Source organism: Haliaeetus leucocephalus, unplaced genomic scaffold (genome assembly GCF_000737465.1).
Source record: "Haliaeetus leucocephalus isolate CR32 unplaced genomic scaffold, Haliaeetus_leucocephalus-4.0 Scaffold339, whole genome shotgun sequence".
Taxonomy (NCBI): Eukaryota; Metazoa; Chordata; class Aves; order Accipitriformes; family Accipitridae; genus Haliaeetus; species Haliaeetus leucocephalus.
The window spans coordinates 20060116-20076353 of record NW_010972775.1 but is presented as its reverse complement, the minus strand read 5'-3'; the positions used below and the strand labels follow the sequence as shown (position 1 = coordinate 20076353).

Here is a 16238-nt window from a genome sequence, read left to right as displayed (position 1 = left end):
AAAATGAAAGCTGGGGCTGGTGTGTGGTCGTAGCTTCCGATTTTGTTTTGTTCCTATCTGATTTTTTTAACACTTTGATGGTTGTAATGGTTTTTTTCTGCATTGAAGTATGGCTAGTTTTCAGTGTCTGCTTAACAAGAGCTGGTAAATAGCTGCTGTTCCTCTCCTTTTAAGCCCTTGACAACTTGATTTGTGACTTTCAAAGGAGTTTGGTGTGAAGGATTTGGGTTCATCAGTTACAGTCCTGGGCCTTAAATCCCTTTTCCTATAAACCCTAGTTTCATATTTTTTCTTCAAGAAGAAAGTATTTTTAATATTTCTCTATTTTTATCTTTTTCGTAGTATTTATCTTTCTCTAAGTATTTTTAATCTTCCCCCTGCCAAACTCTTAACCTCAAAATCCCACTGGGGACTCAGGCATTTTAAATGACACACTCCAAATGTACTAATATGATTCTCTCACTAGCCTCCCCACGGGGTGAGGAAAGCCATAATGATAGAGATTATGGTTCCTCAGCTTCCCTTGGGTTAAGGAACTTCTGAAATGTTTTAGCACATGTGATGCTTTTCTCTAGCTCCTCTTCATAGCAGATTGCACTGCAAAGTAGGTCTGGTAAAGATAGCTCCTAAAAGTTCAGGTCTCAGTGCTTATTGAAATGTATTCAAACCATTAATTTAGTTATAAAATACTTTTCCTCCCACACCTCTTTTTCTGTCATGAGGAATCTCATTTACAAAATCTTCTCGCATAAAGTGTCATTGCTTAGATGGTGAGCTTCAAGGGTTTTTATTCTGTTTCTGTTTAATACAGCTCCATGGATCCCTGTTTGATTTGTGGGTGCCAGTGGCATATGTAGTATCTTTTCCTGCCTTGATGAGATCTAGGGAGACTGGTTGAGATTTGGGGGAGTAACAGAGACCAAATGAAGTCTCTTGAACCTGTGTTGGATTCAAATCATAAAATGGCAAATCTGACTGTAATAAGTTTAGCTGAAGCCAATTCACCTAGCTGTTACCTGGCAAATCCTGAAAATCTCTTTCTTCTTTTTTGTCAACATCTGTCTTTCTCTGTTTAGTCCTGCTTCTTTCTTGTCCTTTTCTATTCTAGTGGAAGAAGAAAAAAACTGAAGAACTGAGAATTTCTGGGTATAAATGATCAGTTCTGTGTCTCCAGGCAGTGTCCCCACATATCTCCTCCTCCCACTTTTGATGGTGCTATTGCATCACAGGGTGTCTGCTCCTTTTTGTTACAGTTCCCTTGTGAAAATAAGAGATTCAGTTTTAATCCAGTGGCTGAAGAAGTCTGACATCATAGAGTGAGTGAGGCAGTACTCTTTTACATGCTAAATCTTTGGACTGTAGTATGTGCAGCTGATTCACATAATTGCTTGTAATCTTGCAGTAGCAATCAATGCTGCTATCTGTGTTGTCATCGGGTAGACTGCACAGCAGTTTAAAAAAACCAAAACAAACCCCAAACCTCAATACCCATGATAAGTGAGTCATGCATCACTGCTTTTTCCTAGCCTGAAGTCTGGAGGCACAGGATACATTTCACTTCTGTTCTGTTTTTCTTTTTAGGACAGATTTCTGCGTACACAAAGACGAGCCTTGTGACACTGTGGGTAAGTCAAAGAAGTAAGGGAGAGTATTTTGATAGCCAACTCTATGCTAAGAGGAGGTTTCTGTGCAATCTTTCATTTTTTGGTTTGCTGTGATGTTACTTTTGCTATTCTGTATAACTCTGTGATGCAAATATGGATTAGTTGAGCAAGGTATGAACTATAAATAAGCCATTAAATATTAACCCCTTCTAAGCACTGGAGGTCTCTGAGTTCAGGAAGTAATCTTAGTATTTCTACTTTGGAGCGGATGTAGAAGTAGATAAGTGGAGGTTAAGAAACTGTTTTTCGGTGTGTCTGTACGATGCTCCTTTCAGTGTTCTCTCACCTAAACCAAGAATTTGCTAACTAATGAATGTATTTCCCATTGTAAGAACCTGTGTAACACTCCCATATCAAACTGGCACTCAGACATCAGAGAAGAATACCTCATTGTAGGATAGCCCAGTTAAATCTGCTTTCCTGCCTCCTACTCCTCCTACTTCCTAACTGCTTTTAGTCTTATCGAAACCCTGGATACACACGGTCCTTACATCCCACAAATTAAATACTTTACTTATTTTTGTATTTAACTTAGGTTAGCAGTTACCTTCACTGTATCTGTTCTCCTGGTATTTTTTTTTTTTAATCACCACAGTAGCAGCAGTGTTTGGAGGCATAGCTCAACATCCTCTCTATGATGATTACGTTATTTTTTTTTTAGGCTTGACTCAAAGTCAAGTGGCCCCTTTACATTCTGTGTAAACTTGGAATGGATCCTGGTTTTCAGCTGATCTTACACTCCAGTGTTCAGAGAGACACTTGCAGACCAGGGGTTGCTATGCTGACAATAGTGGGTGATGAGGAAGGAGCATGGGAGAAAGTGCCTTCAGTAGGAGCTCTGAAACTACCTACAGAAGTCTCATCTCAGAATGCAGGTCCTTCCCTCTCTGTGTTGTGGAGACTGATCAGGTGAAAGGAGGAAATACAGAGCTGAAAAATACATACATTTTCTTTTCAAACATGAACAAGGACTGGCCTCTACGTCCAAGTTTTCTTTCCAGTCAGAATCCCTCACAATGCATTTATTCTGTGTCCAATGGAAAACACACTTGCACTGAGGAAAGTTTTTACACTGTGTACCTGCATCTGAACATGACTGTGGTAAGATACAATAAAGAAGTTTTAAAAAAAAAAAAAAAAAAAAAAAAAAAAAAAAAAAAAAGCTGATGGAAGACACATGCTGACTAAGGTCAGAGCTCTTTCCATTTTTAAAGACAGTATTGTTGAAGAACTCTATTCAGGGAATTATATTACCATAGACAGCATGACTAAGGAAATATTTTTATGACTTCTTTTCTGTTCTTACAATACTCAAGTACTTTCCTGTGCTGCGACTTGCTGCAGGCTGTGGCTGCAGTGGAGAAAGTGGAAGATCAGAGCAATAAAGATTAAACTCATTTGTTAGTCTTTTCAGTGTAGTTTTTCCAAGATATTTAGAAGGTGAATGTTCCTGGGATAAAACCAGTCTGGCCTCTTTGCTCTCTTCAATCCTACTTTTCCTTCCTTCTCCCCTGACAGTTTCATTATGTGGCAGCAAAGCACTAGCATCTTCACTTATGCATTTTCTATGCCCCACTGTTTCTGTTGCCTGAACCCAGAGGCAGTGTGCCTTATCCCTGAGTACAGATGAAATCCTCCATCATATGATACCATCTTTTCTTAAATACTGTTGAAATAAGTAAATATTTTGATAACATCAATTTTCAAGCATTATTGCCTGTACCCAAGCTGGCAAGTTGCTGCAGTTGTTTCAGATCATCTACAATTTAGGCCCTTAACTCTGTGTTGTATATGCTGTTAGCATATTTTGTAAGTTTTCTTCAAAACCGTAAAACAAGGAACTATTCCGGTAGGGCTGCAATCTGAATGAAGTCCACTCAAGTTATACTGCACTCTGATATCTCATCTGTCCCTGCCTTGCAAAATACTTCTTATGCATAGTGGCTGGAGGTAGAGCCTGAAAAAGAGAACCAATTCCTTTGTTCATCAGCTTGCTAAAGAGTAATGCGATGGTGCAGTATGAAATTAGAATGCTGGATTTTAATGGATCCCTATCCATAAAACAGATGTTTCATCTTTCTGCGTCCTTATGTGTGACCTAAGCCCAGAGGACAGTATCTGTTAATTATGGACAATGTGTCTGATGCCTTGAATATATTATATACTTGTGATTTATATAGAGATCATTGCCTTCTGTGGATGAATGTAGCACTGTATTAGCTTCATTCTTCTTTCTCTGCCAAAGGTATTGTATTGGTGATATAACTGATTTTTCTTTACTGATGAAAGTTAGCCCATATGTAATCCATTCATATTACAGATATTAGATCAGAAGGGAATTTGGCGTTGTTGTGTCATTTGCATACGTCTCACAGCAGAGGAAGAATAAATTAAGGAATGTACATCTGTGGCATGCATCTGGTTTGAGAAAGTCGTTGGTGTTGGTAGTACTAAATTTTAACTGTGTGAAAGATCCTCCAGTTTTCTTCCTTAGTCAGTCAGAACAGGGAAAAAGAGGTGTCGGTTGTAGAGAAGTAGGTTTTTAGTAGCCAGCATTCTGTGCCCTATATATATGCAATGTAACATGGCCTTTACTTGGGCTTAATATCAGTGCAACAATCGAAGTAGGCTGATGCCCATTCGTATACCATACTGGTTTATGAAGAATTATGTTGATGTTTCAGCCATCTCTATTGTTGCCAAGTTCCTATTCCTCACTCCAGCTGCCAGATTGTCCCCTCCAAATCAGCAAGACCGCCTGCAAAAGCAAGAAGCTAGTCCAAAGAGTGACATTCATTTGGTCTTGATGGTGATGCTGAGGTTATAGCACTCCCCAAAATTCTCTAGAACAGCAACTTGCTTTCATTTCTCATCTTATACTTCGCCTTTATAGATGCAGAACATGGTCTCAGCAGATGCATATCTGTTTTCATACCTGCTTATGGATAAAGTTGGCCATTGCAATGTGGTACACTGCCATCCTGTAAAGGAAGAAACATCCTTCTGGTGAGCAGGCACTCTCCTAAACTAGGAGACTGGGGCTACTGCGCTATATAAGGCAGAGAATCTGGACTCTAGACTCCTGATTTCTATTCCTAGCTCTGGTATTGACTCATTGTGTGTCATTTGGCAAGTCACTTACATGCTGAATGCTTCTGTCTTCCTCTGTGAAATGAGGATTTTGAGTGCAAAGCTACAGGAGATTGCATGGCTTAAGAAGTTCTCATACAAAGCAGTGTGATGTCCTTGAGTATATGATGCAATACAAGTCCAGAATCTAATGTTGCTTAGTCATGTTTAAGAGACTATAAAGAATCTGTTAGATTATGTGTACTGAAATAAGAGGACTCAGAATGCTGTAGGTAATGGTTTTTTTTAGTGACAGTGCCTTGATTTTCTTTATATTGTAAGAAATATGGAAGCAAAACTTTCCCTGGTGGAAGTATTGAGGCCCAGCTGTTGTTAGGAAGTGAGATTATGAAGTTTAAATGGCTTATAAGAGGTGTTCATTTGTGCTCAAAAAGATCCATATTGAAAAACCTGTCTGGAATCTTTGCCTGCCATGCAGACACAGAGAGAAAACAGCAGCAGGAGGTTTGTATTTGTATTCTGGCAGGGGCCCCTCACTGAAACCAGTTGCTCTGGGGACTTCATTCAAATTTTCTTGGCCCAGCTGCCAAGGTAGTGTGGAAGGTTACATAATGGCTGAAACAAGCTCAAAAATGGTGAAAATATGTAGGTATGTCTTTGTGGGGTGATACCCCACTGGCTGCATCAAGAAACAGAACCACATTTGTTTAAGAAATAATTTGTTAATGCTTATTGCCCCACTTGGTTGTCTAAGTTAAGAACGAATGAATTCAAAAGGAGGTGGACAGAAGGAAAACAATATGCCTGTGTGCAATACATTAGCAACAACTGTGTTTCAACAGCCTCAGTTGCAGGACCTCCAATATGCTGTGCAGTTTGAACAGGGATGGTTTGCTTTGCGGGACACAGCCTTGTCACACACTGGTCAAAAAGTTTGCAGTCTGCTGCTGCTTCAGACTCATCTCTCGTGATGTGACTCTAACCAGATCTGCCGTTTCCTGCAGAAAAATCTTTGTTCCAATTGAGCTGCATCTAAGCCAGCCAAATTGAGAGTTTAATGTCTAGCTATTAATATCAGGCTGCAGCTTGGAGCCTTGCACGTTGTCAGAATCCAACCTTTCTGTGACATAAGCAGATTGAGAATGCCCCTTTCGTTCAATATTTCCACTGCTAGTGCCAAATAAGCAGCTTTACGGTTAGTTAGGAATGATCCTGCATATTTCAAGGCAGAGCTTGGCCTTGATTCCTCAGTGTACATGTTACCCCAGATCCAAGCTGAAGCTTCCCTGTATTCAGCTAATAATAAAAGTGGGGGCAGTGTGGAATTGGGAAATGGAAAATAAGAATGTGTCTTAAATATCCTTAAATTGCCCTGGTTAAAAATGTCTTTACCTCTGCTGCAGTCACATGTGCTTTTCTGTGGCTTGATGTCGGGGAAGAGAAAGCAGAGTATAGTGTACATATTGCAGATGAGCAGGTTTAGTAGAAGGAATAGCTGCCTGGAGAAAACTGAGCATCAGAGCGGAGGGGATTGAGAAACATAGTTTTCCAGACTGTTTCCACAAGTGAATCAATGTTTTGTGAAAAACATTCCCATCTCCTGGCTGGCTTTAATTAAAGGGCTCAAAGATAACTTACTGAGAGTCCTGAAGATTATAAGTCCTTCCATAATTTGTGTCCTTTTTCTTGAGCCTTCCAAACACTGATACGTGAATGGGGAAGTTGGGTTTTGGTTTTGCCACTGCACTGCTGATGACTGCAAAGATGACATCCTTCTGCTGTACCAGTGTGTTCATTTCTTAGTCCTTTCCTTCTTTCAAGTGTGTAGAGAGCTATGGGTGAAAAGTACCATAGAGAGCTGTATATTATGATGCTATTAGCCAATTTCCCTCCCTTTGTAGCTACACCCTGCTTTCTTCTTATGAGTTTATCATAGTAAAGTGTTTCCAAATATGCCGACATTTTGCAAACAAAGCATTTGGTCTATGTCTCCAAGTAGATTTCAACCCTTTTTTATTCCACATAGAACACCTGAATAAAGGACTGCATATTTTTACCTTTTCCTTGGCCATTTGCTTTTGCAGTCGGGTGGTGTCCTGTCCACAGCAAGTAACTGGTTGGTCCTGCCTGTACTGTGTACTGTTCATTTAAATCTTCCTCCCTATGTAATATTGATTCCAGTCTCCTAACAGTGTCACAACAAAGAATTAATCCCCAAGGAAAGGGAAAAGACTAGCTGGTTTGCTGTGAGTGGAAAAGAAAAGGAATTTTCTCACATTAAAAACATTTTCCATAGTGGTTCGTGTTGAATGTTTCTGTATATTCCAGGGCGGGTTTTTACTTGATGCCAGAATAAATAGAAATACCTGCTGCTTAAAACAATTCATTAGAGAAGCAGTGCCTGGCTTTAGCAAAAGCCTTGCTGGGACTGTCCTTCAGACTAAAATCAAACACACTTTAATGCATTAAAATGAACATACTGTAGGTTAAAATGTCCCTTAAAGAAACACTGTCACGTTGATTTGGTGTTTGTGAAAGGAAGGGACCTCGCAGCATTGCAAATTTTTATGTCACTTGTGGCTGTGTAGGGCAATGGAGACTCAGGCTGCTAGCTTTATGAAACTAAAGGGAGCCATGGTGCAGTGCAGTGGAAGACTTTTTCCCTTGCCTTTTGGTTGCTAGGGAATAAATGCTCGTCTGCACAACCCAGACAGTGCAGAACTGTGCTATTGGGCATATTCATCACTACCATCTCTCAGGCCCCACCCTACCCACAACGGCCTTCCAATTTCTTTTCACCAGCTAGCAATCTCTCCTCTTCCAAATTCCCACTAAAAAAATTTGTCTGCCAAGTGAGTGTAATATAAGATTGCATAAATTTTAATAGAAGCACTGGGATGAGCACAGCCACTCAAGTAATCAGGAATTCCTGCTGCCGTAACCCTTGCTCTTCCTCACTTCAGTATCCTGTGTGCGCTTTTCCTTCTTGTTTCAGGGACATGGCTTCAGCCAGGCTGCTTCACGTTTGCCTGGCTGTTCGCAGGCTCACAGCTAAAGACCAGAGGAAAATCCTGCTTACACTGGACTCAGTGAGAGTTTTGTTAGTGATTTCAGTAGGGTCAGGATCCCGGTCTTGTTCTTACATGTTGTCTGAGACATGCAACCCTCCTTTAGGCCTTTGTCAAAAAACTGGCTGAGGTTTTTTCTAGAGAGACTAGTTGGTTTGGGGTACCTGAGACATCTTTGGAAAGCCTGATATCCTGAGGATGGTCCTTTGTACTTTCTGAAAATCAGTTGACATGTCTATTAAGCTATTTGAGCATTCAAAATCACTGAAATATTTTAAAATCTTGCAAAGAAACAATAGTCTGTGATAGTCAGAAAATGAAACCCAGTAGAAACCACAGTGAAGCTGACCAGTTTGCTTTTGGAAAGACAAGTAAAACAGAAAATACAAACAAAGGCCATATATACACAATCCATTCCTTTCCATCCAGTCTGTAAAAAATAAAAAAGCTGGGCATGCCAGTTTTAACAGACTACATATTTATTTTTAAATACATCAACTTTCTCACTGATTTATGTGAAAACTTAAAATGTGTGCAATGTAGTTGGTTGAGTGAAGTGCTGATATTGTTTTATAGAGACTTATTTTCTGTTTATTGTTATGGAAAGTAGAACATTGAATTTCATTTGCCTTTGGGTTTGTTTTGCAGCTCAGTAGTCTTGTTTAGGTTTGTCTTTATTCATTCCGTATAGTAAGGACAGTGGTGGAGTCTTGGTCTCCTTAGCTGAAAAATGACTGTCTTTCTGGAAGAGACGCAGTAGCCAAACACAAGATACTGTCCTTACTTCAGAGCTTATATGGTCCCTTTGCAAGGCCTTTTTGCAGAAAAGAAGAGATTGATCAGTCTGTTCTGTTCTTAAAATTTATTAAACTGTGAGAGTTAGGGACTGAATTTCTAGTTATCTCAACACATTGTTTCATGTCTTGGGGGCAAGAATTAACTTGCATAATTTAAATAAATGAAAGTGTTTAGTGGAGGGAGGGTTAATGACAGATGTTCTGTACGTTTGTCATTGTTCCCTCTTCCATGTGTTTCCAGTCCCTAGCTCTAAAGTATCACAGACCCTCAGTTGCTCTCATGATTAACCCCCTTCCCTTGCCTTTTTGCCAAGGGTCTATTTCTATTTGGTAGTAGTTCAGAGCTCTTAGAAGCTCTTGCTCAATTTTGTTCCTTCATCTTCTCTTTGTTCAGCTGGGCCTGGACACCAAGAGGCTGCTCTCCCTGGAGAAGCCTGGATGGTCTGTCTTCCATCACGCTAACCGCATGGCTTGCCCACTGAGGTCATAGAATTTCCCTACGTTTACTACACTTTGTTCTTCATAAACCTCCAGCAGTTCCTTATTAGTTCCCCTCCATACATCATTCTCCTTTTGTAGCCCCAAAATGTGTTTCAAGCACTTTTATTTTCCAATTATTTATCTGTCTGTCATGTTAGTAAGCACCCATCCCACAAGATAAAACAATGGGCCTCACAGTGGTGGTGTATGTTTGAAGCTAGCTTGTTCTTAGTAATTTGGAACTAAACACTGCTAGGGGGGAGGAGTAATACACTCCTGTACCTGGCCTTTCATTTCCTCCACCATCAAACTGCTATTGGTAATTAATGCTCATAGATATTTAAGCTGGCTTGCTGAAATGTGTACATAGTCTTTGTCAGCTGTAAGGCAGCATGTCCAAAATCTTCTTATCAGTTTACCACCCTGCTTTTGTTTGTTTGCATATCTTCACTGATCTTAAATCTTGGTTTGCTGATCTTAAATCTTGCTTTTCTGTTTTCTTGACCCTCCAGTAAGGCTTTAAGCCAGAGTTTTTGTCTTCCTTATTGTGACTTGACCCAAAGTTGGTGCAGGATGTTTGAGCTTATTTTAGCTTGAAAACTTTACCTTCTCCCATGGTTTCATTAATGGTTCATGGTAATGAACAAGAGGACAACTGTCTAAAATGCTGTGGAAAGGAACCATAGTATTGCTTTACCGGGCAACATTTTTCTGAGTAAATATCCTTCAGGCCATCACATCTTGTCATTGTACAAGGTGGGTGCTGATTACTATTTGAATGAAAGATATCTTCAGAAAACTCACTGGCTACAAGAATTTTGTTATGGTACTTTCCCATCAGGCACCCAGGACTCCAAACCAAATCTTAGCGTAATGTCAAATTGGTGTGTAACTAAGCTCCTCTCTGTTGCCTTTATTAAAAGGAGTATGTCACAAGGGAAAATATTTGCCACAACTTTGTTGATATTTATTCTGATACTCTGACTTTATTCTTTCATTTCAACTCCATGTCATAACTCACTTTATGCGCTAAATCATTGTGCAGTTTGACTGGTACGGGTGCAAACATGTGCTGCATTCCACTCCAGGGCCATTTATGTCTGTGTGAAATTATATTGACATGTACACAAAGCACCTGGGAATTTCAGTCTCCTAGCTTAAAGGGCAGATACCTGCATAAGACATTCCCTTCCCCATCTTTTTACCCCTCACCCCCTTCCTACATCTGGGGCTTTGACATGCAATCATTGTGGGGAAAAGGACTCGTTATTACTGTTTTAACTAATAGTTCCCAATGAATTTATGTGATAGTGTGCCATAGAAGAAATTCAGTAAATTTTCCTGCTAGCACAGAGTAAAAAACAATCAGAAACATAATCTTTTAGTGTTTCTTTTTCTTTTGCCTGACAGGCAGTTCTTATGGTTTTGGTTTACCTAAATATACTATGCTAGAACTTCTGAATTATAGTTTTATCTCCTAGGCAGTTTTCTGCCCCTATTATTTTCTAAATTAGAGATGATTTGTGAGACACTGCCTAAGAACCAAGGCTTTGCTTATGCCTAAATACTATTTAATCATGATCTAAAGGTATCTCTGCTGTTTATCTCTAAAAGTGGTCACTGTGTTTGCAAACAGACAAGCTGACGGTAGAAGCCTAATTGATGTCCAGCTAAGCACACACTGCCAAACAACTGTCAAGAAAAGCTCTGGAACTGCTCCTTGCCACTGTGTGTGTGAAGCTGAGAAGCCTTTGAGGCAGACATGAGCAGAACAATCTCATTATATTAGGTCTGTGGACAGACCATGTCTGTCTTTTGGGGTTTATAGTATTTCTGCTGTTGTCTCTTGCCTCATCCATGTAAATGGAGACTTGCAGATTTACATGCTTTCTGCACTGCTTCACCAGCTTCACACCCCAGTTCCATCACTTCCCCTTGCTGAGGATTTGTTTCTCTGGGGGATTCTTGCAAGAAGGAACATAAATAAAATCATCTCTTCCGCTTGCATAGCGCATCCTGCTTCCTCCTTTCTCTTTTATAATATAAAGCTGTGGAAAGAGAAATAATGGTTGTTTTCTACAGTGTCAAACCTGCTGTCAGTATGTTACAAATAACCCATTGCTTGCTATTGTTATCTGTGCTAGAAATGCCAACCCAAGGTTCTCTGCAGCAGAAAGCAGAATTTGCTGCTGTAACATGTTTCAAACCAGGTGGACAGGGAAAACATGAAGTCATAAAAGCAGTTGCTCATTGTTTCTTATCCAAGAGCACGGAACAGATTTTGCACATCCTGACTTCCACTCCAGTGCTATACCTGTTAATTCACGGTGCCTCCCTGATAGACCTGTGCCATTAAACAATACATTGAGAGTTTTTTGCATTTTATTTTATTTGTAGAAGAGAATTTATTGAGAGGAGAAGGAAATGAGTTTGTAAATAGGGCTTTTCCTCAGTAAAATTCAAAGCTCTTTACCAAAGATTTCAGAACTGTTATCCCCATTGTACTGAGTGAGGAAATGAAGCCTAGAGATGTGAAGGGACATGCCAAAGGACAGAGCTGGCTGGGGGCTAAGCCACAGCTCTTGGGTCTCAGTCCAGGCCCCTCAGCTGGAGGCAATGCTACCTCTTCTCAGGCCTTCCCAGTGGAAGCTCAGCTTCTTTGGGCAGCAGCCAGTTCTTCAGGTCAGTAATGATTCAACCCTTCAACAGGCCAGAGGTTTGTGTTTCTTCTTTCCACTGCTTGAGTCTTTATTTTTACTTCTGTTTACACGTTCCAGCCTGGTCAGTTTGCTGCAGACTGCAGCCACATATTGTTTAAGAAAGCTGACGCATTTATAATTGAGAAACATCTGAGGTTTTTCTTCTCCTCCTGTCAGACATAAGATGGCTTTTATCCAGTTGACTGCTTTACAGTGCCTTTATCCTTTGCTGGCTTGAAAACATTTCAGATAGTTTCTATTGTTTTATAGACCCTGTAGCTAAAAAAACAAGCTGTGTAAAAACATCTGTACATAGCTGTGCAGTAGGCTACAGACAAGTAGGGTAATAAGGCATGATTGCATTCATTGTAGCATTTGCTCCACTGGATAATCAAATAGAAGCATTCCAGTTGCACACAGGATATGTAAGAGTAAAGGAAGGAAATGAAGGACAGTTGCCTACTGTACTTCTACATTTCTTTCGTCTTGCAGCTGCCGAGACTAAATGGAATTTTGAGAGCAAATTTTAAATAACATAGAGATGAGATTTTACTAGTGATAACCAAGAAAACAGCACTGACAAGTGTGCATAAAACTTCCCCCCACACTGTCCCCAAGAAGGAAGCTTGACCTGCACTGATTTCCATTTGGTTTTTTTCAACTTTGGTTAACCATCTGGTAACATGACCTAGTATAATACCTAGCCTGTTTTGCAGGGTGTCTGATCGTGGAAGGATTTTGCTACACCAAGTTCACTCAGTAGTTTGAAAGTCAGTTTTAGTCCTTGGAATATTGTTCGTTTTTATTTAACAGTTCTCCTACTTCTACTGCCTCAGCACAAGCTCCAAGTCTTTCAGTTGTGATTGTGCTACACATAATGCGAATAGGAATTGGGCACGTAACAGGACTTTGCACCACTGAAAATCTGCCCTGTGTTTACCAGCATGCTGAAAATGCAGTAGGAAGTGTGCTCCAGCTATGATCCCATACAAGATCAATGTTAATGGCAGGTGCTGTGGGAGAGGTGATGAAATTTTGAGCTGACCCAAGAACACACAGACTATGGCTTGCCATCACATGTTAGAGAGAAGCACCTACACTTTGTTGGCAAAATCAGTATTTTACAGGTACACCCCACTTCATAGTTAGATTTGCGCTGTATTCACAGTTCAGCAAAATTGAGGGGCTAAAGAAGATGACTGCTTCATGATCTGTGGTCACAGCTGTATTTAAGCATCTAAAAATACAGTCTTATTTTTAGAGGTTCTGTCCCACACTTGACTAATGGTTCCAATGCAGTGATATAATTGTATTTAATAGTTTCCTGACTCCAAGCTGATCAGCTGTGACTGTTTTGTGCTATAGTTGTAAATGAAAAAGTGAGCAAATTTCACCTACTTGGAGGTCTCAACTGGGCTGTTAGAAGTGGTATAAATACTCTGTTGCCGATAGTGGAAGTGAATTTAAATGTTAAATGCAAATTTATCTGGATACCCTACACCTGAAAAATCATGCCATCTAAATAAAAATCCAACATATTTCAGCATTCTCTCTTTTTAATCCTTTATATTTGACTGTTGGACAAGGATTCTGTATTTCAACACTGTGAATCCTGCGGTTTATTAAATGGTAGGTCATAAAAAGTGAGTGATTGAGGAGCTAAACTTCCTTCAGCAGTTGTTGCTTGTAGAAGTGGAAAAGATTTAGAGAAGCACCAAGGAAGCTGAGAAAAAGGATAAGCAGTTAGAGAAGACTAAGATGATTTATCATATAATTTTGCACTAACATGTAGGATTGTGAACCATGGCAGTTCAGGGGGATACAGGATGCATTTGCATTATGGGGATGGCAAATGTCAGGGCCCTGAGTGCTTCCCCAGCCTTCCTGGGAATTTGGCTGCCTGGGCCAACTTAGGTAGTGGTTCAGGTGTCAGCTTTGAGGAAAGCACATCAAGAAAGCTCTGCTAAGAACCTCTCTGCTCACCTTGCTTGGGTGCAGTGGTACTGTGCCTTTGTCAGTGAGGCCACTGCCTCTACCTGCCTTATCATGCTCGACTTCAGCTCCCCTTCCCTTTTGGAGCAGCACCTGCCTTTGCTGCTCCCTGACAACAAACTCTAGAGAAGGATGATGCAGAAAACAGGCAGTAATCATGTCAGCCATCCCAGCTGATTCTTTTACTCCCCAGGAGACTGTTTCCAAAGATAAGATGATAACTTCATAATTTGCTCAGAATTGATGTCTTTTGGATAATTTTGGTCATCTTTTGGCCTCATGTTAGAACATCTGGTGTGGAGATAACGCTCGGCTAAGGATGGGCCTGCTGAATCAGCAAATTTGCAGTTTTCTGTTTAATGCCCAGAAAATCCAGAACAATTCTTTTAACCTCATTTCTTGGGAAAGTTTAAATGAGTAGAGGTGAACAAATAGGGCTAACAGATAAAAAGAGATAAAAGAAAGCCAACATAGTTTCTGGGAAAGGAAGCAAGATCATGGCTCAGTGACTTGCTGGAATTCTTGAAGACTCCTCCTGCCAGAACAGACAAGAAGGGGGAGATGCAGTGGGCTTCACATTCTTAGCTTTTTCTAAAAGATTATGATGGAGTTTCATTGCAGTAGTTAGTGTCTGACATTTGTGGTCACAGAACGTGAGAAATAATTGGTTTCAGTGGCCTGAAGAGTAAGTAGGGAAGAGTACTGATAAAGGCCCATTGTATTTCTGCCAATTCAAAATTTTTAGTTAGATACTGCAGGGAACAAAGGTTGCTTCTGGGCTTGTGTCTTTTGAGAAATGGATAGGCTGATGAGGTCAAAAATAAGATTTTGCATTTTTGCACATCTTAGGGAGAGAGAAGGCATTAATAATCAACAGCACTGGTATACAGTGAAAGATTTAGATTTGTAGGATCTTTTGGCTTTTTGGCTGTCTTGCAGATTGCGTGGGTTTCTAGATGGGAAATTACACCCATCTTCATTAACCCTGAGTGATTAAAACATGGCACTTGTGATCAGTAGCTCTGATAGGCTTAACATTTAGTTTTCTTTTTCCTCTGAGCAATTATTTATTTTGAAGAGGTATAATGATTCTCTGGGTTGGGATACCGACTAGAGAGAAATTGGTCCTCTTTCTTTTTTTATTGTTGCTTCCTGGTTAGATCAATGCAAAAATAAGTGAATATATCTGTGCATGTGTTTGCACTTCTGTATCTATTTATGTGATTGTATACATCTTTTGATAATGCCCATTCTGGAAAAATATTACTGTCTCTCGTGCATGGCAGAGTACTTTGAATTTTACATACCTGAATTTGACCAGATCTTCCTTGTAGAAAATACTTGGGTTTCCTTATCAAGTTCTTGCCAATTTAGATAGGAAGGTGACTGTAGGAGATTGTGAAATTTTAGCTTAGTTCTCACTGAGGTGTATATGTGTATACGTATATATAAATTGTCCTTTGAACCCCTGGAATTTTAATTGGACACGGGGGTTCAGCTATATACACTTTTAAGTTTCAGGTTCAGAAACCTATAATCTGCAGGGTGTTTATCTGAATTAGTTTGACAAATCTTTTTACCTTTTAGATCAGCTGATAGAAACATGTTGAACTTCTTAAAATAAAAAATAAAAAATCCTAGACCCAACCCCTCAAATATCTTTCTCCTTCTGTACTCTTTCAGCATGAGTTGCAGAATGCTAAGGATTTCTGTGTTTGCTTAGCTTGGAATTAGCCTTGTATTTCTACTTTAGTTAGTGGTCATGAGCAGTCAGCAGGTTGAAGATATTTGTTGGTTTTGTGTAGTTGTGTCATACATTTTTGTGTAGCCATTTTGCCTGATCTGTTTGCATTAAGGCTCTGCCTGACCATAATTAGACTGCTGGGTACACATTAATGTTCTGCTGAGGATTTACTTCTTGGTTTTAATAATGTCATCCATCAAGCTCTAGCAAATACAGCAATATTTGCAGTGTAGTAGACAAACAGAGTAAACACTGCAGTTATTTATAAGAAAACTGGCCGGTAAGTTAAGAAACTCTGTGTGGATGTTTTTATTTGTTGGAACATTAAACTGATGCTCTGCAATGAATCCATCAGTCTAATCAGACTTTGTTGTTCTTGAAATGAGAGAAAAGTAAAAGACTGAAGTTAGATTTCTATTTAGAATTTATATTTTATATCTCTTTTTAAGAAACCTGTAGACTCATGTTTCCTATCTTCTATGCCCTAGTTTGTCTGCTTTTCTAGCTATTGATTTTCTAGTCTGTTGGTCAGAGAGAAAGTACTATCTCCACCTTGGTCTTGTCTGGGTCCAAGTATGGATGAAATTCCTGACTATACCTCTCTCTTTGTCTTGACTCCTGATCAGTTCTGGGGAAGTACTGGTGCTCCTTCTAATCCCTTTGATGACCTCTTACAAGTGTCTGTTGACTTGGACTTAAGAAAA

General features: G+C 39.8%; 1 protein-coding gene across 1 annotated transcript in view; it reads left to right on the top strand.

Moving 5' to 3' along the window:
* The window catches only part of ADAMTS17 (ADAM metallopeptidase with thrombospondin type 1 motif, 17), a 183254-nt gene that overhangs the window by 33267 nt on the left and 133749 nt on the right, over window positions 1–16238 (top strand). Inside the window, exon 5 of the mRNA XM_010572039.1 lies at window positions 1582–1625. Coding sequence (XP_010570341.1) covers window positions 1582–1625 — 44 coding nt within the window. The remainder of the gene's footprint in view (window positions 1–1581; window positions 1626–16238) is intronic.